The sequence below is a fragment of the Netta rufina genome, assembly GCF_964035555.1.
Source record: "Netta rufina genome assembly, chromosome: 21".
Taxonomy (NCBI): Eukaryota; Metazoa; Chordata; class Aves; order Anseriformes; family Anatidae; genus Netta; species Netta rufina.
In genome coordinates, this window is record NC_140145.1 from 3,778,883 (window position 1) to 3,802,505 (window position 23,623).

A 23,623-nucleotide genomic window follows, 5' to 3' on the forward strand; every position below is an offset into this window, starting at 1 on the left:
TTTTTACACCTTTGATTCAGACCTGAAGACATCAGTGGCAAGTGAATCATCAAAGCGCGTCGAACCTCTTGGTTTCAAACACTGATGATGCTAAAAATCCTATTCAGCAGCCAAAGTGTAACGAGGAGGTCTGTCCAGAGGAGCCCTCCTGCACTTACTCTTACCTACATGTGCCATTTGTCAATAATGTATGTAACAAAATAAGTACTTTTAAGAGCAAGGCAACACTTTTTATTTTTATTTAAAAAGGCCTTGATGGCAGGAATATAGTGTAAAAATCATTGGAAAAACTAAAAGGCATTGATACATATTGGAATATACACTTTTTACATAAATTACATTTATTTATTTATTCTTTCATTTGAGGTTCTTATTCGGTATTGAGGTCTAATAGTTAATAGGTCCTGGGATCTGGACGTTTAGACCACCATAGTCTAACATGTACATGTTCATGGGCCATTGCTGAAAGAGAGGGAGAGAAAAAGAAGGCAAAAGTCTCTGTTAGGACACAACACAAAAACATGCATACATCAAATCTCTGACATGTTCAGACATGGGCAGTTGCTCCCACTTTCCAAATAAAAGAACCAACCCAAAAACAAAACACCACCAGCAAACCTGACAAAAAGCCTTCTAAGCTTGTATTTCTCTTGCGTATTTTTTTTTTTTTAAAGAAGTGTTTGGTATCATCCACAACCGAAGCCAAGCCCTGAGGGAGAACAGGTTGAATGCATCTCCACTGATCTCATTTCCTATTTTTTTGCAGTTTTGATGCATGCCTGAGCTCAGCATCGCGCCCAGAAAGGGGACTGGAGGGGGGATGCCGGGTCCTGCCAAGAGGCGCTATGGGGCCAAGGTGCCCCCACTGCCTGCGTTTGGGGCCCGGGGGAGCCCCAGGAGCATTGCTCCACTGACACCCCCAACAAGCCCGGCAGGAAAACGCAGCCCCAAAGCTGCGCCAGCTCCTTCGCCAAACCTGGTCGTGCCACTTAACGTCACACTTTAAGGGTTTGTCGGGTGGAGGGAAGTGGTGACGGTTCGAGGAGAGCAGAGAGCAGCATCCTGAAGCAGAAAGATAGGCAGGCAGTAACCCACTTAATATTTGGAAGGCTTTACCACAAGAGAGATCTGATTTGTTGATGACGTGGACTCCATATTGGAAGAGGAGGAGGAGGAAGATGAGGAAGAGGAAGATACCGAGTTCCCTTCGGAGATCCTCTTCCGCTTCCTCTTGGGAACACTGCTGTCTTTTTCTGCGGGGAGAGAGGGGAGAAATGAGGTGTCTGAGCCCCGTGAGAGTGACCGAGGGGTGTGCAACCCCTTGGGCATGGGGACGCCTCCTGCAGCTGCCACCTCTCCTCCCGCTGAGCGTCCCTGCACCCACCGCCGTGCTGCGGCTGGGGACATGGGCCACTGGCACCTGGCACCTGGCACCGAGCTGCCAACAGTGCTCAGGCACCCCCAAAATGGATGAATCCCAAAGTCCAGCCCTCGCAGAGCCTGATACCCTGCAGACGGTGCCTGTGCTGAACACTTCAGGGCCGTGACATTGCCAGCTCTGACACCAATATGCCCCTATATATATGCTATACCCATATATGATACACCCATATATGCTATACCCATACATGATACACCCATATAGATGTGATATACTCTCACTTACATATGTGCCTATAAAATTTCTCCTTGGCTCATTTTCCATCAGCTCACAGATTGCAGGCTTGCCAGATCTCTCTCCTCTACCTAGCCACCTATTTTCAAAAAAACTAACAGGATCCTAATTATCTCTGGGTTGCTAATTCTGACACGTTTGATTAAATGAAATTTACTGGGGAGGATGGGACAGGGAGAGAAATACATTCGGAGGGATCACAGAAACCTTGTTTCCTTAGAAGCTCGACTGATAAACGATGGATGAAATTAAGGGCTTTAACCAGCGAATAAATTGCTCACAGTGAATAAATTGCTCATGGGAAAGGGACAATCAAATCCTCCAGAAGACGATGAAAATTTGAGTCTAATGGCACAGGTCTCTCGCCAGCTCACAGAAATACAATCATCTAAGATGACAGCTTGCTCCTGAGCCAACGCTGAGCCTGACTTTTCTGTTTCCAGTAGGTTGCAGGAGGGACAAATGCCTCCCCACAGCCCCCCATCCATTTTGCCCATATATTCTCTGCCACGCTGCAGGGAAAGCCATGGATATGTCCCAGCCCTTACCTGTTTGTTTGGCCTCAGTGCAGATTTCAGAAAAAGGCCTGTGTAAGAGACAACATGGGGTCAGAGCATGTGGACGCTTTCCCCCTGCTCTCTGGAGGGAAGCAACCCCAAAAAACTCAGCTGGGTCTCTGGGCCAGCCCCTTATCTGCCCCATGGTGGCCCCTGGCCCTTGTGCCATGCCCCTTCCCAACACCAACACCTCAAACTGTGCAAGAAAGAGGGGAAAAATGGCTGGGCACCTCCCATGGTGCAGGACTGTGGGTGGTGGGGATGGGGCAGGTCCTCTATGGGTATGTGGTCCCATGCCGGTGGCCCCAAGGGGCCTTACCCCACTTGTGGCTTGGACAATGCTTAACCAACTAAAACCTCCCCGTGCCGCAGAGCTGGGGGAACTTACTGGAGCTGGTTTATAATCACCATCCGGATGCTCTCCCGTGCCTTCAGGATCTTCTCCAGCCGGTGGATGTCGTAGGTATTGGGGTTTCTGAAAGGGATATCGTCCGGCAGGCCGGTGACCTCCACTGCGTCGGGGCTGTCCCTGATGAGTTTATAGGGCACCATGACGGGCCGGTTCAAGCCCAGAGCCTCTCCTGTAAGGGCAGAGCAGAGGACACCGCACCAGCTTTACACACAGGGCTCGGGACCACGCCAACAGAAGGATCGGGAGCCCTGGGGGGAGCTGGGGAACCCACAGATGCTGCGATGACCACGGACCTGCCATGGGGCTGCATCGCCACATCCCACTGAGCTGTTTCACGTCTGCCTGTCCTATTTATTTCCTGCCTCTAAACTGTTGGTCTCTGCTGGTCTCTAGGAGCCTCATGTGGAGGCTGGTTCACGGCCCCAGCACCTCTGCTCAGTGCAGAGCGCACCCACTGCCCTGCTTGCACCATGCACCCAGCGAGCCCAGCACCTCCAGCACCAGCGTGGGAGGATGGTTAGGAAGCAGGGCAAATGAGAGGGATTTGTCCATCTCTCCTCAGCTCCAAATATAGGCAGTTTTGGGGTCACTGGGGTCTGGAGATCACATCCAGCACGCTGCATTCAGCAGCCCCCAGGAGCCCCAAGAATTGCGCTTGCCCACTTTTTGAAGTCCTTCAGCCCTTTGGCCTCCACAACACCCCACGGCAGCAAAATATGACGATTTAATGATGTGCTGCATTAGAAGTACTTTCTTCTGCGTGGTTTAGGCCCACTGCCCGTTTCTCTGGGTCCTCCTTTTAGTTTCTGCACTTTGGGGAACAGCAAGCATCCCTCCCTTCTGTGCTGGTCATGGTTTTACAAGCCTCTCTCCCCACCTCTTTGCCATCACTTGGCCGTTTCCCTTCTCTTTCAAGCAATTATTTACATCCTCCCCCTGGCTCCTATTTCTCCCCATTTCCAGCTGATTTTTCTACGATGCCTTTTCCCAACGACCAGCGGGGATGGGTGGGCTCTCCAGGCAGCACAAGGAATCCACAAAGGGCATTTGCAAATCTCCCTCCACCTCCTGACCTGCTTTTCTGCCGCAGCTCCAGCAGGCTGGCGCAGGGTGGGCACGCACCACGGCTCACGCTAGCTCAGGACGCATCAAAAACGCATCGAAGGCTGATGGCAGCCTGAACAAATCCAGCTCCCGGGCTGCGTTTCGCCCTCCTCCCTCCCCGCTCCAAGGATGAGCTGTCACCAAGAAGGTCACGGTCCCACCTGCGGGAGCGAGGCGCGGGAGCGTCCCCGGGGACGGGCTGCAACGCGGAGCAGCGGGAGGAAACCTGTGCTGCAGCAGGCTGCCGTGTGCTCGGCCTATAAATAGAGCCCTTCAGCCTAATTAATTTTAACTACGGCTGCTGTCAGCAAAAACAAACTCGCCTTGCTCTGTGTGCAGATGGGAGACTCACCGTATTTTTCATTGAAAAGCTCTTTCACTTGCTCTCGGAGAATCACCTTCTCTCCAAGCCTGTTGGCGTCGTCCTCATCTGCAAAGCAAAAAAGGGCAGGGAATAAAACCTCCCGTTTCTTCCTGACCCCTGGAAAGCCCACCCCACCGCCACGTGGGGACAGCTCAGACGCGGCCGTTCCTCGCTTGCACCTTCTGCCACCTTTCAGAGCAGCGTGCAGGAGCTATAAAATGCTGCCAAATCTGCATTTGCCACGCGCTGCCATGGCTGAGAGCATTTTACATCCACTTTGCGGTGCTGGAAATGACTGCAAAATATGCAAAGCGATGGAGACTCAGGCCCTGAGCGCCACAAATGCTCCCACAAGTGATATCAAGGAATGAGATAGCGCTTTTATAGCCGGGCTCCTAAGTACAGTATTGTTTTATAATACGCCATATAATCAGCTTGGCTTTACTAGCTTTTTTAATTATCCTCATCACGCCAACCCGTTTCTTCTCCGCTCTCTCCTTTTAAATGACGTGCCCGTGCCAGGACACTTCTCCCCAGCTATTCAGCATCCTCGGGGGGCTCCAGGATAAGAGTGACCGTCTGCGGTACCTGCTCCTTGCGATGCTTTCCCACCCCCAGACATAAAGGACAGCCCAAACGAAGCTTTTCCACCTCTCTGTGTGCCTCACCCCCCCAGCCCTGGGACACGAGGCAGGACCACGGCACCCAAGTTGGGCAGAGCAGGGGTGGGCGCTGCCTTCCCAGCCGAACTGAGCTGGTCCCCGCTGCTCTAAAGCAGACGGCAGTGAGCTGGGATGTGCACGGGCACCATTACACAGGAATTTAATTCAGCTCCTTAAATACAGGAGTCCCAGAGACATCACCTCCAGGAACCAAGCTTGCCATGCTGAAGGCAGGTATTTTGCCCAGGGGTGGTTATTTGAAATACCAAGGTGAATGTTGCAAGCCTTGGCACAGCTGTAAAGGACCCGAGCATCCTCTGCCTGCGGTCCGGGGCTATTTTATTTGATTTTGAGCAATCACGTGGCTTGAAATTTTGTGTTATGTACATATGGAAAACCTCACGTGGGTCCCTGCCTCCCTGAGAGGGGATTTGGAGGCTGGCGCTCAGCACCGCCACTCGCAGCAGGAGCCCCACGCTTCGGCTGCTGCAGGGCTGGGTCCTGGGACGAAGCTGCCACCCTTACAGCTCGGTGCCCTGCTGCTCCAGGGCACGGCCCCAGCAAAACCTCTTCTCGAGCTGCTGAGCCTGAAAAAGGGGGTTTTGTGTGCCCAGACAGAGCTGGGAGCAAAGGGGAGAAGTTTCTGCGAAGGAGCCTTTGGGCCAAGTTGTGCTTCAGATCCAGAAACGGCAACAAAAGGAGCTCGAAAGGGATGGAGCAAAAAACAGGTAAAATGGAAGAAAATAACACAAACATCTCCAAGGCCCTCTGGTTTCAAGAAACAAGCCGTCTGCTTGCCGTGCCACTCCTGAGGCCGTGGCACTGCTGCAGGGGGGCTGGCGGGGGCAAACCCTGCGGGCTCCCTCTGTGACTTCCCTGTCATTTCTGCTCAGTTGCTGGGATGTTCGCACACACCCGCATGGGTATAGATGGTAGCAGACAAAGAAACATCAGAATGACGTTGTTCTCACTTGGTTCATTTTCCTCTGAGACTGAAAAATGCAGAAGCTCTTTCCTTTCCGCTAATGCCCCGGGAGACCCAACTGGCAGAAACACAATCCCAAGTTTTTTTGTTTTTTTTCTGCCTTGTGCAACGGGCAGCGCTCCCGAATTCCCAGCCGGGGACACAAGCCAATGCCACGAAAAAGCTGGAACTGAGCATGCGTAACAGAGAAGCCAGAGAGGAGGCTCCGTCCCGGGGACCTGCCCCTGCATCCTCGGTGCCCCCACCGCCCCTGGGCAAGAGAGATCTCAGCCACCTTTATGTTAGACATTTGGTTTGGGACAAAAGCCACCAAGGATGCGCTAAGTCCTGAACAAAAAGCGGGTTTATGCATGCTGCTGGGTTCAAGTCTGTGCTATCAATTCAATTTATTATTTTTTTAATTAAATAAGTAGCCAGCTGACTATTTTTTTTTACCCCCCCAAAAATCTGTCATGTGCTTATTGCTGTTTTATCACCGGATCGGGACTCCCTGCCTCTAGCAATTAACTCAGCAGGGGCACCCTTACGCCTGCACCGAGCCCAGGCACGAGCTGGGGATGCTGATGGGGCACCGTGGGTGTCCGCACCCCAAAGACATCGCACCCCAAACCTGGGTGATGAATGAACCCCGCTGTTATCTGAACACCCGGGTGCTCCAGCATGTCCAGCAGCAGGTGACCACTGCCCAAATTACATCCCCACGGCCTGGTAGCCGCTGCCCTCACAAGGGGATTGTCCCTCCTTGGGGCAATCCCACTGCTTTCAATAGAGCACGCCGCCGGGCTTGGGATCAGCGTGCTGACCGCTGTCAGGATCTGGCCCTGAGCCTCCAGAGGACCCCCACACACCTCTCCTCACCGTCCAGCTCTTCTCAGGGTGCAGTTCAGTGACACCAGTGTAAATCCGGCACAGACCCACTAACATTGCTGCGGCTGCTCCGCAGTGACCCGGGGTTAAGGCAGACAGGGGCAGCTCCAGCTCTGCGTGTTCTCAGAGCACAACTAGAAACGTGTGGGAGCACGCGGTGAGCATCCAGACATGGCCACAACCCCAGAGGATGGGAATAAGCCCAATCCTGCCAAAGAAACACCGGGCCCTGCACCAGGCAGGCTCCTCTACTCCTATGTTAGCGGAGACGTTAAATCCTTGGAGCCTGCACAACTGCACACCAGCACCCAGTGTATTAAAGCAAAGAAAAACATAAAACAAACCAACCCTCCCCCAAAAACCAGCCCCCAATCTGTGCAAGTGCTCATTGCGAATGGCAGGGGACCTTTTAACACCGTAATTGCTGGGCCACGTGGAGGAGCTAAGCGTGACTTGTCAGGTCGGCGCGCCTCGAGCGGAGCTGGCACCGATGGCCACAGCCCCGCGGAGGAGAGAGCATCAACAGCACAACACGGGGCTGGCACACACAGCCGGGCTGGGCGTCACAGGGAAACACAGCAGAGAGGAAAAAATACCTGCAATTTGGGGTTGGAAAGCATTTTCATTCCCACATTAATAGGCAAGTGCATTTCTTGTCTGCTACCATCTACGATGCACCAACTGAGCTACGTACCATTCAAGGCAGCGTACGCTTTTTCCAATGACGTTATCCGTCTAGGGGCTACAGTGCAAGTTAAAAGAAGAAAAAAAAAAAAAAAGAGAGAAAGAAAAAGAGAGCAATGAGTGCTACAGCTTGGTTCTGTGTTCACAAACAAAAGCAAAACCCAGGGTGGTGCTGTCCCGACTAAGGGTGCTCTGGTCCCGGCTCCTCGTGGCACAGAGCTGGCGGTGGCTGACCTGCCCAGGGCTGATTTTGGGAACTGCCTAAGGCCCCGAGCATCCCACGGGGTTATGCTGTGCCCCTAAAGAGCCTGGGGGACACTTGGGAGGGTGGGCAAATGTCACCGGAGGGAAAATTTGAGGTTGGAGCAGACGGAAAGCGGAGGGGAGTTGGGTTAGTTCTGCAGCTACGGGGGAAAACGGAGCAAAGGGCTCCCTGCGGGGAGGCTGGCCTCGCCTCTGGCTCATAGAAACAGCACCAAAAAGAAACAAATCTGCTGGGGAAAAGCCCCGGCGAGGGGCCAGGGCCACAATTCCCATGGGGGGCAGCAAACAGGAACCTCAGGGGAAGGGGTGAGCGAGCAGTGGGGCGCTGCCGAATTTGCTGAGCGGAGAGGAGCAACAGCACGCCTCCCAGGAGGGGCAGAAAAGCAAACAGCTCCAGCACGTCCTGGGAAACAGTCCCTGCACAAAGCATTTTGGTGAATGTGTAGAACAAAGAGGAAGAAATGCAGCTGGGGAACGCCTGCACGGGCAAGGGAAACCCACTGGGGAGCAGGGTCGGGGTGCTGGAGCACGGGCAGGGGGTGAAGGCAGGTCTGGGAGCTATTGAAATATATTTTAATTGTTATTTCTTTGGGAATAAATAAAACAAAGCCAAACGTTTTCATCCTCAGGTGAAGATGTCAAGGTGCTGTTATTAAATCAGGCTGATTAAGGAAGATAATTGAATTTCTTGCCCTGGTAACCCAGGTGTGCTCAGCCACCCACCAGGGTCACGGCCGCTGCTCTCGTGTGCGGAGCGCGCACGCGCCGCGGCACCGCCAGGACACGGCAGTGCCCAGTGCCCTGCAAAATGCAAAAAAAAAAGGGGTTTTGGGGTCTCTGAAGACCACAGCAGGACATGAGGCTGTGGGGAGTGGGAGCAAAGCAAAGCAACTGCAAGGCTGGGATTGGCTTGGCAATGGCACTGCCTTCCACGCGAGGATGCTGAGTGCACCACGTGGAAGGGAAAAGGAGGCAAAAAAATCAACAACAAAAACGCAAAGATCTGGGATCCCAACCACAGAAGTGCTTAAAACAGGCCTGGAAGCCACACAGCCATTTACACCATCATCTGCTCCATGTTCCACCTTCAGACTAACAATGCTGACCAGCTTAATGGTAAAGCAAGAAATAATTCATCCTGGATAAAGGCAGGCAGAGCAGAAGGGACAACAACCTGGAGGCTCTCACAGGGCTTAAAAATGGGGCTGAGGGACGTGGGGATGCCTGGGAGCTGTGGGGATGGAGTGAGCCACGTTTTGCCCTGGTTCCTGCTGGATCCAAGAGCTTTTCTCTCTCATTTTTTTTTTGTGGTTCGGAGTTTCCAACGTGAGGCACATCTCATCAAAGTCTTGCGGAGGATTGTGCTCTTGTGATTAAAAAAAAAAAAAAAAAAAAAAAAAGGATGCCTGGATGTGTGTTTTTTTTAATTAAAGAACACTGCCTGCCCTACTTTATTAATTGGAGTATGGGAAATAATCTATCAGGGTGGTGGGGAGTTTAGGGAATAGGACAGATGGAGCTGGTGTACATTTTCAATCAAAGCACATAAAAATTAACATACAGAAAGATATTTTTTTTTTGCAAGATTACTTATGCCTGATTTTTTTATTTTTTTTTTTCAAAGGCTCAAATTAAGCCTGTTTTGTATCTCTGTGCCTCAGGAAAGACGAAAAGAAAGGCTAAGTGCTGTGTTTGTAGCACTGGAGCTTCACCCCTGCTCCCCCACTCCTGTTTGAATGCTGTCAAAAAGGGGCTGGGAAGGTCTTTTGCCCCGAGCAGACACCAGCAGCGGGGAGAAAAGGAACTGGAAGACAAAATGCCAGCCTCTGGAGGCCAGGGGGGACAAAGCCCTGTGGGACCCCTGCCCCCCTGGCTGTGCTGTGCCTGGTTTGGGTTTCAGAGGGGTTCAAACCATCCCGGGGACAGGGATGCTGACTGCAGGGAGCAGCACGTGGGTAAGGTGCTGGCAGCTGTGCCAGCAGCACCAGGAGCACTGCTGAGCCTTGACAGGCAGCTGGAAACCTGTGCTGAACGACTGTGCTACAGATGCCGGCCTGCTGTGGACACCGGGGAGCACCCACGGCTCCCCATCGCCTCGGGGTTTGCTTTTCCCTAAAAATGGCCCCGTTCTCAGAAAGCACCGCTGGGCACCTCTGTGCACGCAGGCATCAGCCGATCCCATCCCCACAGCCGTAAGGGAGAGAGCACCGTGGCAGAGAAATGACAAATAATTTGGAGACAAAGAGCGCCAGGCACCCGCATTGTATTTAAAGCCATTTATCTGGTTCTGTTGCACTCAAAAAAATGGGTCTCCTAAAATCAGAGAAGCAATAGAGAACCCGCCCCCCTGCAGCCCTGCGGTTATTTGGGTGGTTATTTGCCATGCAGAGGGTGCACAACCTCCTTAAAGCAAACAAAATGCTGTTGATTCACCTTAAAAGCACCTAAAATCACACCAAATTGATTTTTTTTATAAAAAAAAAAAGTTCATGTTCAATTTCCTTCCTCCCTTAAAATGTACACTTTCCACATCATTTCTGGCCAAGATGAGCCATGAAAATGTAACCTCCCTTCTATCTATGAAGTCATCTCCTGGGCTTTCTGACCTTCAGGTGCCTTTGCAGTGCCCTCCCGTTTGGGAGTAGCCCTTGCTTTTATTTTAACACTCCTCCACGAAATAAAAGAGATGTTCATTGATTTTGTTCTAATGCCAAGCATGCACTTCTGTTGGTCTTAATTTCATGTGGCAGGACTTCACTACAAAAGATTGAGGCAAAAAGAACATGACAGCCTCTCTTAAATCTGAATTTTTTATGATCTATGGCTATTTTGAAATCATTAATTTTGTTAAGGCAGATAAAAAGCGATCGAAGCAAACGCGAGGGATGTGCCACTGCGTGGCCACCATCCACCGAGGTGTGAGACGATGGAAAAGCAGGAGAGAGGTTAATTGCTGTCAGTGGGGATTTTTTGGGGGGGCAGGGATGCCGTGACCTCCTCCAGAGCCCTCTAGGTAAGACAATACACAGCATAAAACGTCTTTGATTTTGTGCTAGCGTGGGCAAACCCGTGGTGCGCACGTTCAGCTGGAGAAGGAGGGAAAAAAAATGTGCATGGAAAATAAAATCAAATTCTCCTACATCTCTATCTATCACGCTGCATTTCCAAGCCAGCTGGCAGGCTGAAATATTTGCCTTCTGATGTGCTACTTCGTTAACGGGGCGATTAGTGTCAGGTCGGTGTCTCCTAACGCAGCTCCGCAGCTCTCGGCAGGGGACGGGAAGGGCAGGAGCAGCGGCTGCGCCCTCGGCTCGCCCCAGTGCCACGTCCCTGCGACCCCACGGAAAAGCCACGTTCTGCTGAACTGGCATTCGCCCAGGGCTCGGCCAAAGATCTGGCTGACACGAGATAAGGAGGCTGATAAGGAGGCTGCTAAGGAGATAAGGAGGCTGCCCCAAAGCCTGCGGAGGTCTCAGGGGACTTCTCTGTGGAGGTGGCCGGGCAGGGAGCTGTGCCGTGCAGCCCCTGCTCCCCGTTTTGCAGACAGATCTCCTCGTGTCGGAGCCGTCTCTGGAGTCTACCACCTCTCTGCAGCTCCCAATGAGGCCATACAAATGTTTTCCTCTCTGTCATATTTTTCTTCCCTAAATTGTGCCATCTCCGTGGAGGCTGGCCAAGGAAATGGAAAGCCATCAATAAAGACGACAACGGTTTTTGCACCCATCTGTGCTCTTCCACCGGCTGTAATTACAGACATTTAAAACAAAGACAGGTTTTTAACTGCATTTCTAGCAGCAGCTCTTTTCCAGGGAGCCCAGGAGGGAGACACAGAGCTGCAGACCGCTGCAGACCGCTGGGGGTCCCGCAGCTCTCCCCCCTCCCCAGCACCTCGCTGGTGAACCCCCGGCTAATTGCGAGGTGTTTACTTTTAGGAGCGTGTGCTTTCTGAAATGCAGAACCTGGACTCCTGCCCTAGATTAGCTCTTTAAAAACGCTGTCATTTCAAGGAAACAGCGCCAGTACAACTGCATGAAGCTGAGGCCAGCTGCCTCGGTCAGGGGAACAGCATCAGAGGCAGCAAATAACAGCACAAAATAAAGAAATGGGAAACGCAGGAAAGCAAGGTCGGCGACAACCTTCTCCCAGCCGATAAAATTAGTGCCCCATTCACACCATGCAGCTCCCTGCCCAACAATAAACACCGAGCCAACGCGTTGCTTAGGCAAAAAGGCATCATCTCTTACCGGGTTTGGGGATGAGTCCTTGGAAAGGCCTGTGAAAAAGAAGGAAAAAAGATTTCAAATGATTTCAAAAGATTTCACGCTCCTGGCTCTGGGCAGCACGCTCTTTGTGGGTATGAAGACACGCAGCAGGGCCCAACAAGAGCGATGGATTCACGTGAACCTCCTTCCCCACCCATTTGCACCAGTGCCTTTCCCTTCCCCACTGGTGCCCCCCCAGTTTGGCTGCAAAACCTGCCCATGGAGCCATCCCCCTGCTGCAGGAGCCCGTCTCTCTGCCCTCGCTCCAGCACTAACACCATCCACTTTTCTCCCACCTCAAGTCCTAGGAAAGCTGCTTGGGATTTCCCTGCCCATGCACCCGGTGCCCTGCAATCTCCCACAGAGCCGTTTTGGGGGCTGCAGCCCTGCCGGCGCCGCTCTCAGCCCCTTCCCACCTCCTTCCTGGGCAGCAGGCAGGAGGAAGGAGCAGGAGGAGGCTCCATTTTCTGACCCACTCCAAAGCATTAAGTGCCAGCCCAATTGCTGTCTTGGGGCTGGAGGTCTGTGCTGCATTTACGAGGGCTGGCGGAGCCCGCAGTGCATTTAGGTTGGGGCACAGCAGCCCCGTGGCAGCTCCCTCTGCTTTCCCCCTGCCCGCGGGGTGCAGGCAGCCCTGGGGGCCGTACCTCGTCACTGTGAACTTGATTTTGTCGGCCACTGCCAATATCCGCTCCAGGTTCTGGGAGCCAAAGGTGCAGGGCTTGCGGAAGGGGATGCCGGGGGGCAGCCCCTCGATGATCACCGAGCCCGGATTGCTTTTGATCCGCTTGTATGGCACTTGTACGGGGTATTTGATCCCCAAGGCTTCACCTGGAAGAGAAGCAAGAGGTAAGCGTGCAGGATGGCAGCGATGTGACCTTGACCGTGGCTCTGGCTCCATCCCCAGTCCCCCTCAAACCCCGGTGTTTGCTTGGGGACATTCTTTGGAGATAACTTCACATCCACGTCCCCTCTCTGACATCTGGCTGTAGGGCTGAGCCCATGGGCTGCCTGGCAATAATCCCACTGGCTTGCTGGCTGATGGAGAGCAGATCCTGGGGGACCTGGGCGAGGCTCACCCCATCCAGAAAACGGGATAAAGGCAGTGCCTTGCCTTGTGTGATACACAGCAGGTGCTGGGTGGCAGGGCATGGGGATACCCTGCAGAGCCCAAGAAGGTGTCCCTAAAAGAGCCTAAAAGATGGGAAGAGCAGTACCTGCACATCCAAGCACTTGCTATATGCCCCCCCTCCCCTTATTCTCTTCCGCCCCCATCCCTAGGCACTCAGACAAATCTCTCCAGCTCCACTCATGAAATCTCCAGCGCTGTTCTGCACGGAGGGGGGATAAAATATGGAACAGCCCATCCAGGGACGGCACGAAGGGTGCCATGTGGGAGCCACCCACACAGCCAGCGCCTGCGGCAGGGAGCACTTCTTCCCCTCCCCGGGAAACAGAAACAGGTCCTTGGGCACCCAGCAAAACGCCCGCTGCTCCGCAGGGGAAGGGGGAGACAAAGGGAAGCACCCAGCAAGGAGGTGGGGGGAGAGAGGGAGGGATGGGGGCAAAAAAATCAGGGAGGGGAGAGGGGAATGAGAACAACTCCCACCCCAATTCCTCACCGTATTTCTTATTGAACAGGTCCTGGACTTGTTCCCGCAGTGTGTTAGCGATGTCTATTCTGGAAAGCCTGGCATCATAATTTTCTGTAAAATAAAGAAACAATTATGGACTTCTGCTGTTAAATTAAAAGGCACTCTGTGACTTTTAAGTAATACGATTTTCTAATTATAGGAAAGTCCTTATCTCGCAATTAGCTAATCTCTGGAGTAGGCCATTCAAAGTCCTTAAAAATAATCTAAACAGAAATATGTTTTTTTCCCCTGCCTGTTTGCTAAGAATAAAAGCTGCATGAAATCGAAGATTCAGTTGTGATAATTAGCAGCGTTAAAATAAAGCACACTCAAAACCCTGCCTGAAAAGCTGAAGCCCTTTAAAGGCCTCCATCCCTCTTTGTGGACTGCTCGAGTGGGGCAGCGCTCGCCCATAACAAGCCAGGGGCTCTCAGTGGCTGCTCCTTCCCCTGATTTTTTGAGCTGCCCCAAAAAGACGCGCCCCGTGCTGGAGATGTGCTGTGGTGGGAGCGGTGTTTGCACAAACATCACCCGGGTGGAAAAAGCCACAAAAAAAGGCAAACCCCGAATCTTACAAGGCTTAATTATGTGTCTCGCAAGGTCAGATGGCGAGATAAGCAAAGCTGTTTAATTAGGGCACCACCCAGGGCACTTCAAGGCTCTCCTGTGGACCTGCGGGACCTGCCCCTGGCTGCGCATCCTCCCTCCAGCCTGCCTGCTGCCTCTCACCCCGTCTCCTTTCCTTTCACAGAATCACAGAATTTTCTAGGTTGGAAGAGACCTCAAGATCATCGAGTCCAACCTCTGACCTAACGCTAACAGTCCCCACTAAACTCCTCCCTCCCATCCTTGATTCTACCAACCCCTCAATCCCTACAATCTCACGGTGGCTCCTTTTCCACCTCTGTTGCCTCCACGCAGCCCACAAGGGCTCTGTGGTGGCCAGGGGACGTTCCCCAAAGCCCCCCCCGTACGTGCAGGCCCGTCCCGAAGGCCTCTGGGGGCTCACCTTGGAAGCCCTGCCTCTTCACAGCGTCGTCCAGCAGCGTGTCACTGCAGTCCCTCTCGGCGGCAGCTGGGGCAGGGGACACAGAGGGTTAGGACCCGCGGTACCGCCGAGGGGATGCACAAGGGCTGGGCTTGGCAGCGCCAAACGCCACGGCTGCCTTGCACAGCCCAAAAATGAGGTAGAGAGGGACGGCACGAGATGCGCAGCAGGGAAATGGCCCCGTTCCTCTGGTACCCTGCCCTTAACGGTGCTTTGAAGCCTACCTTTGGCTCCTGGGCTGTCCGACGCCATCTCCTTAACGCCCTCTGCCAGCAGCTCTGGCCTGGAAAAGAGCAAGAAGCAGGCGCAGCGTTGAGCGAGCCCCCAGCCAGCAAAGCCATCAGCGTTTTACTGCTCCATCCATCACCGAGGATAACGCTCCTCCAGCCGCAAACCCACTAAACATATCTGGCTAATGCAATTTTAAAGCTCCTGCAGTACAGCAGGGGAACTTCGGAAATAATTTTCATGCTGACAGCCTCTTTAGCGAGCCCGTGTAACACTCCGTGGGATAAGATTAAGCCCGTGCTGGCTGAGCAGCTTAAATCAGTGCCTACAAACTTTTATGAGATGTGGTCCTGCGTGCATCTCGGGGATGGGAAAAGCCTGCCTAACTGCTTGCAACATACAATTGGCACACAAAATTGTCATTGTTTGGGTGAGAAACCCTCAAAGATACCTAAAGACATTTAAAAATCCATCCCTGCTGGATTCTTTCCCGGTGCCGTTGCTGCGTGTTGCCAGTGGCTTCTTACAGCTCCCCCAGCTTCTGTGACACCCCCTCAGGGCAAGGACAGCATCTGCCTGATGCCTGTAGCATCCAACACCCCTCTGGGACGCAGATGTGCACAGCTGGACCTTGGCTGGAGCCGCTGCACGCAGGAAAACCCTCTGGGGCGCCCAGCCCCTCCTTGCCCCATGCCTGGCACCCTTGGGTGCTCCCTGCTCCTAAGGCCAAACCCTTGCAAAGGTGAATTTTAAAATAAAAGACGAAGAGGAAGAGACCAACAGCAACACCGCTGACACCTTGGGAACTGCCACATCATTTGATGGCTCCTAATCAAACAAATTCACTGAGGGTGACCAAGCGATGGGTGCTCTCCAGGACACTGCACGTGTGTGTGCTCCCCAGGAGCAACAGCTCCGAGCTGCAGCACCCTCCCCGCAGGATGGGCACTCCGCTCGCCTCACCTTTTAATGACAAACTGGATGTTGTTGCTCGCTTGCAGGATCTTCTTCAGCTTTGCAATCCCGAAGCAGTTGGGGCGCCGCAGCAGGATGCCCTCCGGCAAGCCTACGACGAACAGGTCCTCGGGGTACATCAGGAACTTGGAGTAGGGGACCTTGACTGGCTCCGATATTCCTATGGCTTTCGCTGCGGGAGGACCACGTCTCGTTAGTTTGCCCCGTCGGGTCAATGCAGCAGAGACACGATAATCAGTGGGGCGTTGGAGAGGTTTTGGGGCCGTTTCTGGTTATGCTGGTAGGGCCGTGCTGTCCGCCTGATGCAGGTGGGTGGGAGTCAAGGCGTGAAGCCAGGCAGCCCCCAGGATTTCTGTTTGCGTTTGCTGCTTTTTTGTGACCAGCTCAGTAACACATCCTGAAGCAGCTGCAAGTGTTTGCAGCGGGGACCCCACGCCCAGACCTCCCGGCCATCCCTCAGCCCCACAAGGAGAGGGGTTATCTGCTCTCACAGCTCTGCCCCTGGCATTTGGTGGGCCACACGGGCAGAGCTGCACCTCCTGTCCCCAGCAGCACAGAAACCTTTCTGCCAGCTCGCAGAGCGCACGTAAGCTCGTGCATTTTTCCTGAGCTACGTAACCTTTAGAAAAAGTCGTGGGAGGTAAAGTACAATATTTTGTCTGCCACCCCGAATGCCCTGATGAACTTAATTAAGTTAGGAGACGCATCCTTTGGCACCGAAAGCAGGCAGTAACCTGCTTTTTGTTATTTTTTTACAGCGTGCTTCCCCAGCAGACCTCTTTGCCTTTCCTTGCGAGGAGGAGGGAGTACGGAATACTTGGTGCGTGCCCCCAGGGCAGGGCATGCAAGTGCCAGCCCCTGCACCCAGCCAGCCCTCCTGGCCACGACACAGCCCAGAAGGATGGAAAACCCTCTCGGATATTTCACACGAGTGCTGGGCAGCCCTGCCAGCCCCCCGCCTCTGCAGGAGGAAGGCTGAAGGTCACCGCCACAACTCCTGGGCTGCAGCCAGCAAAAAGGCATCGAGGAAGCCAAGGGGAAGAGCTGCAATAACGAGGCCCAGGGAGACTTCAGATGCGTTCATAAGCCCGGCAGACAGCAAATGAACAAATTAGATTGCACCTTTCCTCAGCAACCGGTTTGGAAATGGCAGGTGACATTTCTTAGCAATTAGGAGCTCCCCGCGGCCGCAGGCAGCACTTGGCATTACACACACGTGTCGATGACCAGCTCACCGTATCTCGTGTTGAACAAAATTTCCACTTGTTTCCTCAAATGACTTAAAACGTCCCCTATTCCATCTGCAAAAAAAAAGAGATGCTCTGAGAAATCTGCTGCCTCCAGTGCAAGCAACATGCAGCGAAGGTGAGCAGCCCTCGTGAGCTCGTCCTGCCCCCAAAGTCAGAGCTGGTCCTGTGGCAGCTGCCTCTGAACCTCCTGAGCGAGGAAGGGCAGGGACGCAGCACCAAGCTCCCTGCTGCACAGCAGCAAGGAGGAAAAGATAGGGAAAATGTAAGTCTGGGCAAAATATGCTACCAGTGTGAGAGGGAGGGCAGAGACCTCCTGCTCGTGCATGGAGGTGGTGCTGGTGGGATCTGCTCCAGCCACCAGCACACATTGTCTGAGCATTTCACCCCAAAATACAGGGGTGCCCTTCTGCATGGAGCTTTCTGGGGGCTGGATGCTTTGCAGATGCTGTAGGCAGCCCAGCGAAATACATCCGTGTCTGGCAAAACCTCCCAAACCTTGCAATGATTGGAGATGTTCATCAGAACCTCACCTGATCCCTCCATCTGCTTCTCCTCGTGTCGTGACTCCTCACCGGGCCCCTTCTCGGTCCCTGCTGAGGAAGAGGAGGGTGAGCAGCAGCCAGCACCAGCAAAGCCAGACCAGATACGAGCAGGAGCCTTCCAGGTCCCCCTCCATCACCCAACAAACCCCACACCTCTCACTGAGCCCCTGCCCAAGCACAGGCTTGGGCTGGCAGTGTCACAGTGTCCCCTGGGACCCTGGCTCGTGCCATGGCAGCACCCAACACGCATCCCCTGTCTACCAGAGCTCCCAGCCAGCCTAACTGAGACCATGACTCTGGAAGAGGGTCCTGACCCCATCACCTTGGCTCGCATTTACTCATTTCTGATACAAGCATGAATTGCCGTGCACTGGATGGGACATGCAGGCTCCCGGCCGTGCCATTTCCCTCACCTGCTACTGCATCTAGGATGTAGCTCGACTCCTCCGAGGCCATGTGCGTGGTCACCGGGTCGTGCATCTCATCCGAAGTGGGTGATCGGTCTGTGGACAACACACCACGGGCAGCTTTTGTTTCAAGGAGAGGGGCACCAACCCCAAAAACTTCTTTTTTTTTCAGAAGGGGTTGGCCCATCAGCAGGGGCTGCACTAAGGGCACCCCCGGTCTAGGTGGGATCCCCATGCGCTGTGGCCTACAGCATCCCCAAAATGCACCCAACCTCTCAGACCAAGGGGAAAGAGCAAAAGTTTCTTCCTAACTTTTGCAGAAGGTGAAGAGCAAAATGGGTTCAGAATGATTTAATTGGCTTAACTCCATCCGGACACTCAGTTCTAGCTTAAAAAGTTAATGCTGCTTGGAACAACTTCACCTTGGGAAGACCATTCCACTAAAGCTGCCTTCCTCCCTGAAATGCCACCTCCTGAAGTCTCCCTTACACATACATGTGTATGCCCTCTTAATTTAAACCTGTATCCCCTAATGCCGGACTCTCCGATGCCCTCAAAGAGCTATCCAAATTTAGCTTTAAATAAACCTTTAGCTAGTTTAAATACTTCAATCAGGTCACTTCTTAATCTTCTCCTCACAGGATAAATAATCCAAATTTCATCAATTTCTCCTTGTACATGAGCACCTCTTTTCTATTAATCATCTCCATTGCCCTAAGCTGTACTCCCTCTGATTGAACTGTACCTTCAAATAAGGCAATAAAAAGTGGACTCCAGACTTCAAGTGTGATCTACCTGGCTCTGGAGAAGTGATAACACCTCCTCCTCCCCCGCACTGCCAGCTCACCACGCATTTAACTTTCTTCTCTTCCACGAGCTGCCAAGTTGAAAATGAAAACGTTTGATCTACCGCTAGCCCTCGCTCCTTTCTCCATCCCCTGTAGTAACCATATGTTAAATCCTTTCTGCGATAATCCTGGAGCGACTCCCAGAACATGGACCAGTGCCTTGGGGTGCAATGGAGATTGCAGCAATTTGGGTGCAACGAGGATCAGCATCACTGCTGCCGCCAGCATCGCTCGCACTCAGGCACGCTGGGAGTCGTGTTGCTGCCCTAATTCTGGTGAGATTATTAATTAATGTTTGTAAAGCACACTGAAAATGCAAAGTGCTACCTATCCACTCCTTAAGCCCTAAGCATCGCCCTACCATTCGGGGCGCTACCCAGGTCAGGTAACTGTTCTAGAAATGGATGTTCCTGGGGAAGCTGGCTCCCAGCTGCCCTCCAGCAGCAGCTGCTGCATCTCTGTCCCCAACTCTGTCCCCATCTATCACCACCGACCCCTCCTAGGAAGAAATGCAGGGAAACACACCAGTGTTGCCATATCCAGCACATTTTCAGCATGCGCTTAAAATGAAGCTTGTTCTTACAATCTCATCCTCATCAGGCTGTCACTCTAAATGTAGTGCCTTGTCGCAAGGGTCCCACACTCAATACCTGGCATCTTCCAAGCCCATGCCCGAAGGAAAGCAGCAAACCCAGCTGATTCCTGATACGCCCCTTAAAATGACTTTCAGTGAAGAACCAACAGTGCAAGCGTCCAGGCGGAGAGCCTGCACGGGGAGATGCCCCAATGTGGATCTTCTCCAAGCAAAACTCTGAGACACCGCGATGCAGCACTCCCTGTGAAGAGGACCCCAGCGCCTACCTGGAACAGTGATCTGAATGATGTCCAGCTCGTCCGGCTCGATTTTGATCTGCCTGATCCCACCCAGCTCTCCTGAGGTACCTAAGGGGCAAAGACAACCAAAGACAATCACCAGAGTACAATCACAGAATCATTCAGGTTGGAAAAGAGCTCTGAGATCATCCAGCCCAACCTTTAACCTCGTCCTGACAAGCCCACCACTAAGCCATGCTGCTAAGTTGAACCTACACGTTCCTAATTCACTCAGAGTGGCTTTGCCTATCTGGTGGCATTTACATGGGTCCAAGCCCCCGAGTGAATCAGGCAGCAGTGCAGCAACCTCATACCAGGGAAAAATCCTGGGGAATTCGTTTGAGCCTGGGGAAAATGTTTCCTTCTCATTGGCAGTGGTCAGAGCACGGACAGAGCTGGTTGCTGCCGCTCAGCTGACGTCCAGTGACCCAGCCCTGGCAGCTTTCACGTGGAAAGGAACTTGGAGATGAAAGACTTCACTTAGCATCATTTTTAAGCACGTGCTGAAGTCTTGATATTTCAGTTTATGTGCTTTTTGGATCTAATTGGAGGGTCACAGGGTAAGAACCTCCATAACTGCATCTATCAGACGGGGATAAAACCCCGACAGGAGTGCCCCGTGGGGAAACTGTGTAACTGAGGCCACACTTCAAAGGTACTTCACAGCCAACTTCTCCAGTGGCTTTCCACCAAAATTCCACTCCAAACCAGCACCATTTTGCAAGAGAAAATGATTTTTTCCTCACCTGGTTCACAGCTTTCAGAAACACTGCATTTCTCCGACCTGGAAAGGAGAGGCAGACAAGAGGGGTAGTAATGAAGCAATCAGAGGGAAAGGTTAAAGCCACGTGTGTGTGCTGGACCCATCCCGGAGGGAGGGGGTTTAACAACAGCCCCAAACCTCACAGACCCCATCCCATCACGGCAGAGAGCAGTGCACAAAGCCTCATTACAATGTGGTTACTCATGGAGCAAAAGCAAACAGGGAGAGAAGAAAAAAGTCAATTGATTTGGTAAATATTTATTCTGCCCAAAGCCTTTCTCCCCTGGATACTGGGCACTATCCCAAACTTGTGTCTACAGTTAACTCCGCACGCTTAGAAATTTATGCAAGGTGTTCGGCATCCAAATTAGATCACTTTGCATTCTCAGGACGGATTTTCTTCCTGTCTTTCTTAAACAAGAACAAGCATGGCACTTTGGCAGTAAAGCACATGAGGAAAGGCACTGGAGAACACCGTCCTCCGTCATGCTGGTCCTCGGAGGGAAGGGAAACCCTCCCGAGCAGGCTTCACATCCCTGTTGGCTCAGGGGGGATTTTCAAAAGCACTCCTCACTCGATTAAATCCACTCAACAGCGTCAAAGCATGGGAAATGTGAAGGGATCCAGGAGAGCTCTTGAAATATTCTCCTTGCTCTTGCTGTAAGGACAGATCTTAAATGGGTAAGAAAGGATGGCTTGTCTACAACATAGATCAAACTGGAGCTTTGGGAAGGGGGTTAAACTTCTCCAGCTCAGGTCAAAGTCAAGCTTTCACTAGGGAAATTTAGGAGGATGTCTTTAGGAGGGGTGTGTTACCCTGTGGTGTCTGGCACTGCCCAGGACCTGGACTCTGACCTGGGTGGACCACAGGTATGGAAATGCTGTGCTCCGAGCAGGGAACTGAGCTCTCCTCATTTGCAGGAAGGACAAAGCAGGATTTGAGTGTCTTTCAAGCACACGTATTTTTTTTTTCCCTGCAGGTCTGTGTGATCAATGCATTGGAGATTTAATTTCTACCTGCGGGAGAGCAAAGCCCATTTCGCACCACCAGCACCGCAGGAATTCACAGCTCCCATTGTACCTAAATTTAACCACAAACATGGAAACTGGGGAACGTGGCCTGATTCAGTGTGCACGCACACAGCGTAAATCAGGAATGATGCACACACGTGTGCACAACCAGGACAGGTCTGATAGATTCAAAAGGGACCCCAGGATGATCTCCAGGTGGTGCCTGAGTTTTAGCAGTGGGATGAGGCCAGCCCAGCCCAGCTCCGCATCCCAGCAACACCACGGGAAGTGCCATCCAAACCTGGCTGAGCATGAACTGCCCCTACAAAGCCCATTTTTCTTCCACAGAGTCTTCTGAAGCGTTTTTACTGCACCACACAACCCCTGCCTGGTCCCAGCTGGAGCACGGCAGCTGAGACGGGGCTGGTGCAGCACCGGGGATGCTCCCGCAGAGATGCAGCAGCTGGTTTCCCACCTGCTGCTTTGCAGAAACCAGCTCTGCACCCCTCAGCCCCTGTCTGTCTGCCCGCTTGTTTTCAGTCACACCAATTTATCAGCGCGGTGAAATCTTCTGTGGCAAAAATTAAAAGTGTCCTAATTGCAAATGTTAACAAATTAAGAGAAAAATGAGAAGCCTCGGGCCAGCCTTCAGCCCTGCAGCGTGCTTGGGGAGCAGCGATATTTGCAGCATCCCTTTTCCCTGACACCCCTGTGACACTCTGCTGCTCTCCAAGTCTAAATGCTTCCAGCCACGGGGCCGTTCCGCAAGGTGTGGAGAGCAAGCAAGAGCTAGCTGAAAAATGGCTTTGTGGCCAAGCCCTTGTGCAGGATCTTGGAGATCTGAGTTTAATTCCCCCTTTGCCACAGGCACCCTGAACCACCAGTGAAGTGCCTGGATTCAGGCCAGCCTGGTTTCCCCTGCTGTAATGCAGGCTCTCACCTGGAGACCCTGCACGGCTTCTGGGGGGAGAAACGGGCACTTGGGTGTGATTCCTCTAACCAGCTTTCAATTCCTGCCTCGGGAGGAGATGAATCACCGTGTTCCAGCTCTGCGCTGACGCCAGCGGGGCCTGACTCAGCCAGCCCCCCTCTGGCACAGCAGCCACGAGCTGCCCCCCGAGCATGGGGGCAGCCTCTGGGGATGCTCTCCTTTGGGGCTAGCACTGATCACATCAATCCGTGTCCAATACCAGCCAGTACACCAACCACACCTGGGCCAAGCGAGCCAGCCCAGCCAGTGCTCTTCGCAGATGCCTACAGCTGGCTCTGCCTCTCTGCAACCATCCGCAGTGAATCTGCTCACCTGTGGAACCATCTCCTTTGGCAAAACTCAAACGTGGTCCAGCAGCCGTGGCCAAAAAGGGCTGATGTGCAGCGAGACCTTGTGCAGGGCTCATGGGGAGCTCCTGCACCTCCCTCCTAACCCCCTGCAGCTGGCAGCACCCGCACGGATGTGCAGGAAGGCACCCCAGGAAACTTGGCTTGGAGGTAAACGCTGGGGCTAGTGTTGTTGCTGCGGGTCAGGTGAAGCAAAATTGAAGGGAACGGGGGCTACACAGAGAATAACATCTGCCCGATCCCCCAGCACGGCCTGGGGAGCAGAGCCACACGCTCTGTAGGTGCTGCGGGCACATTATGGACCCGTGGGGCTTGTGGCACAGCCGGTTGCCAGTCGTGCCAGAGGCAGAGACACAAAAACCCTAGTGACCTGCTGAACTCTGCAACCCCACCTTTATTAAGCGTTGGTTAATCCGCTATTAGTCTCCTGGTGAGCTTTATAAACAAATAACACCTAATTAGCAGGATGGTTTGTTATGGTGCTGGCTGAGGGTGGATCCTTAGGCCATGCTTTAACACTTGAGATCGCTGCTGCAGATAATGCCAGCCTGCCCGGGCACGGCACCCATTTCACCACTTTTCTACAAAAACAGTGACTCCAAACTTCACCGTTTTGGCACAGGCACACCGAAATGCCACTTACCTGCTGCCAGCCTGCGACGTCCCCGCCAGGTCCAGCACGGCCCCGCGGTGCGGCTCGGGGGAGATCTCCCCGGGGGGGCTGGAGGGCTCCAGCTTGGTTGGGTCTTTGGTAAATTTACTTCCTGGTGCCGGGTGCGCAGGGCGGGTTTGGAATTAAAAACAAAACCAGAATTAGCAACCAGATTTAGCAACCTGAAAGGTAAACATGCAGCAACACAGCTCTTCCAC

General features: G+C 53.0%; 1 protein-coding gene across 3 annotated transcripts in view; it reads right to left on the reverse strand.

Annotated features, from left to right (window-relative positions):
* Positions 1–326: 326 nt before the first annotated feature.
* The window catches only part of GTF2IRD1 (GTF2I repeat domain containing 1), a 56,830-nt gene continuing 33,533 nt past the window's right edge, over positions 327–23,623 (reverse strand). The window contains exons 11-28 of one of the 3 annotated variants that reach the window (XM_084299887.1): positions 23,397–23,517; positions 20,388–20,425; positions 19,630–19,710; positions 17,927–18,016; positions 17,502–17,561; positions 16,957–17,022; positions 15,710–15,893; positions 14,743–14,801; positions 14,480–14,545; positions 13,459–13,542; positions 12,484–12,667; positions 11,819–11,847; positions 7,321–7,368; positions 4,101–4,178; positions 2,621–2,813; positions 2,224–2,261; positions 1,117–1,253; positions 327–462 (exon numbers count right to left, since the gene is read on the reverse strand). In XM_084299887.1, coding sequence (XP_084156013.1) covers positions 388–462; positions 1,117–1,253; positions 2,224–2,261; positions 2,621–2,813; positions 4,101–4,178; positions 7,321–7,368; positions 11,819–11,847; positions 12,484–12,667; positions 13,459–13,542; positions 14,480–14,545; positions 14,743–14,801; positions 15,710–15,893; positions 16,957–17,022; positions 17,502–17,561; positions 17,927–18,016; positions 19,630–19,710; positions 20,388–20,425; positions 23,397–23,517 — 1,631 coding nt within the window. In that variant the 3' untranslated portion in view covers positions 327–387. Of the gene's footprint in view, positions 463–1,116; positions 1,254–2,223; positions 2,262–2,620; positions 2,814–4,100; positions 4,179–7,320; positions 7,369–11,818; positions 11,848–12,483; positions 12,668–13,458; positions 13,543–14,479; positions 14,546–14,742; positions 14,802–15,709; positions 15,894–16,956; positions 17,023–17,501; positions 17,565–17,926; positions 18,017–19,629; positions 19,711–20,387; positions 20,426–23,396; positions 23,518–23,623 lie in introns of all 3 variants that reach the window. The other 2 variants (XM_084299886.1, XM_084299888.1) reach the window with 2 other exon arrangements.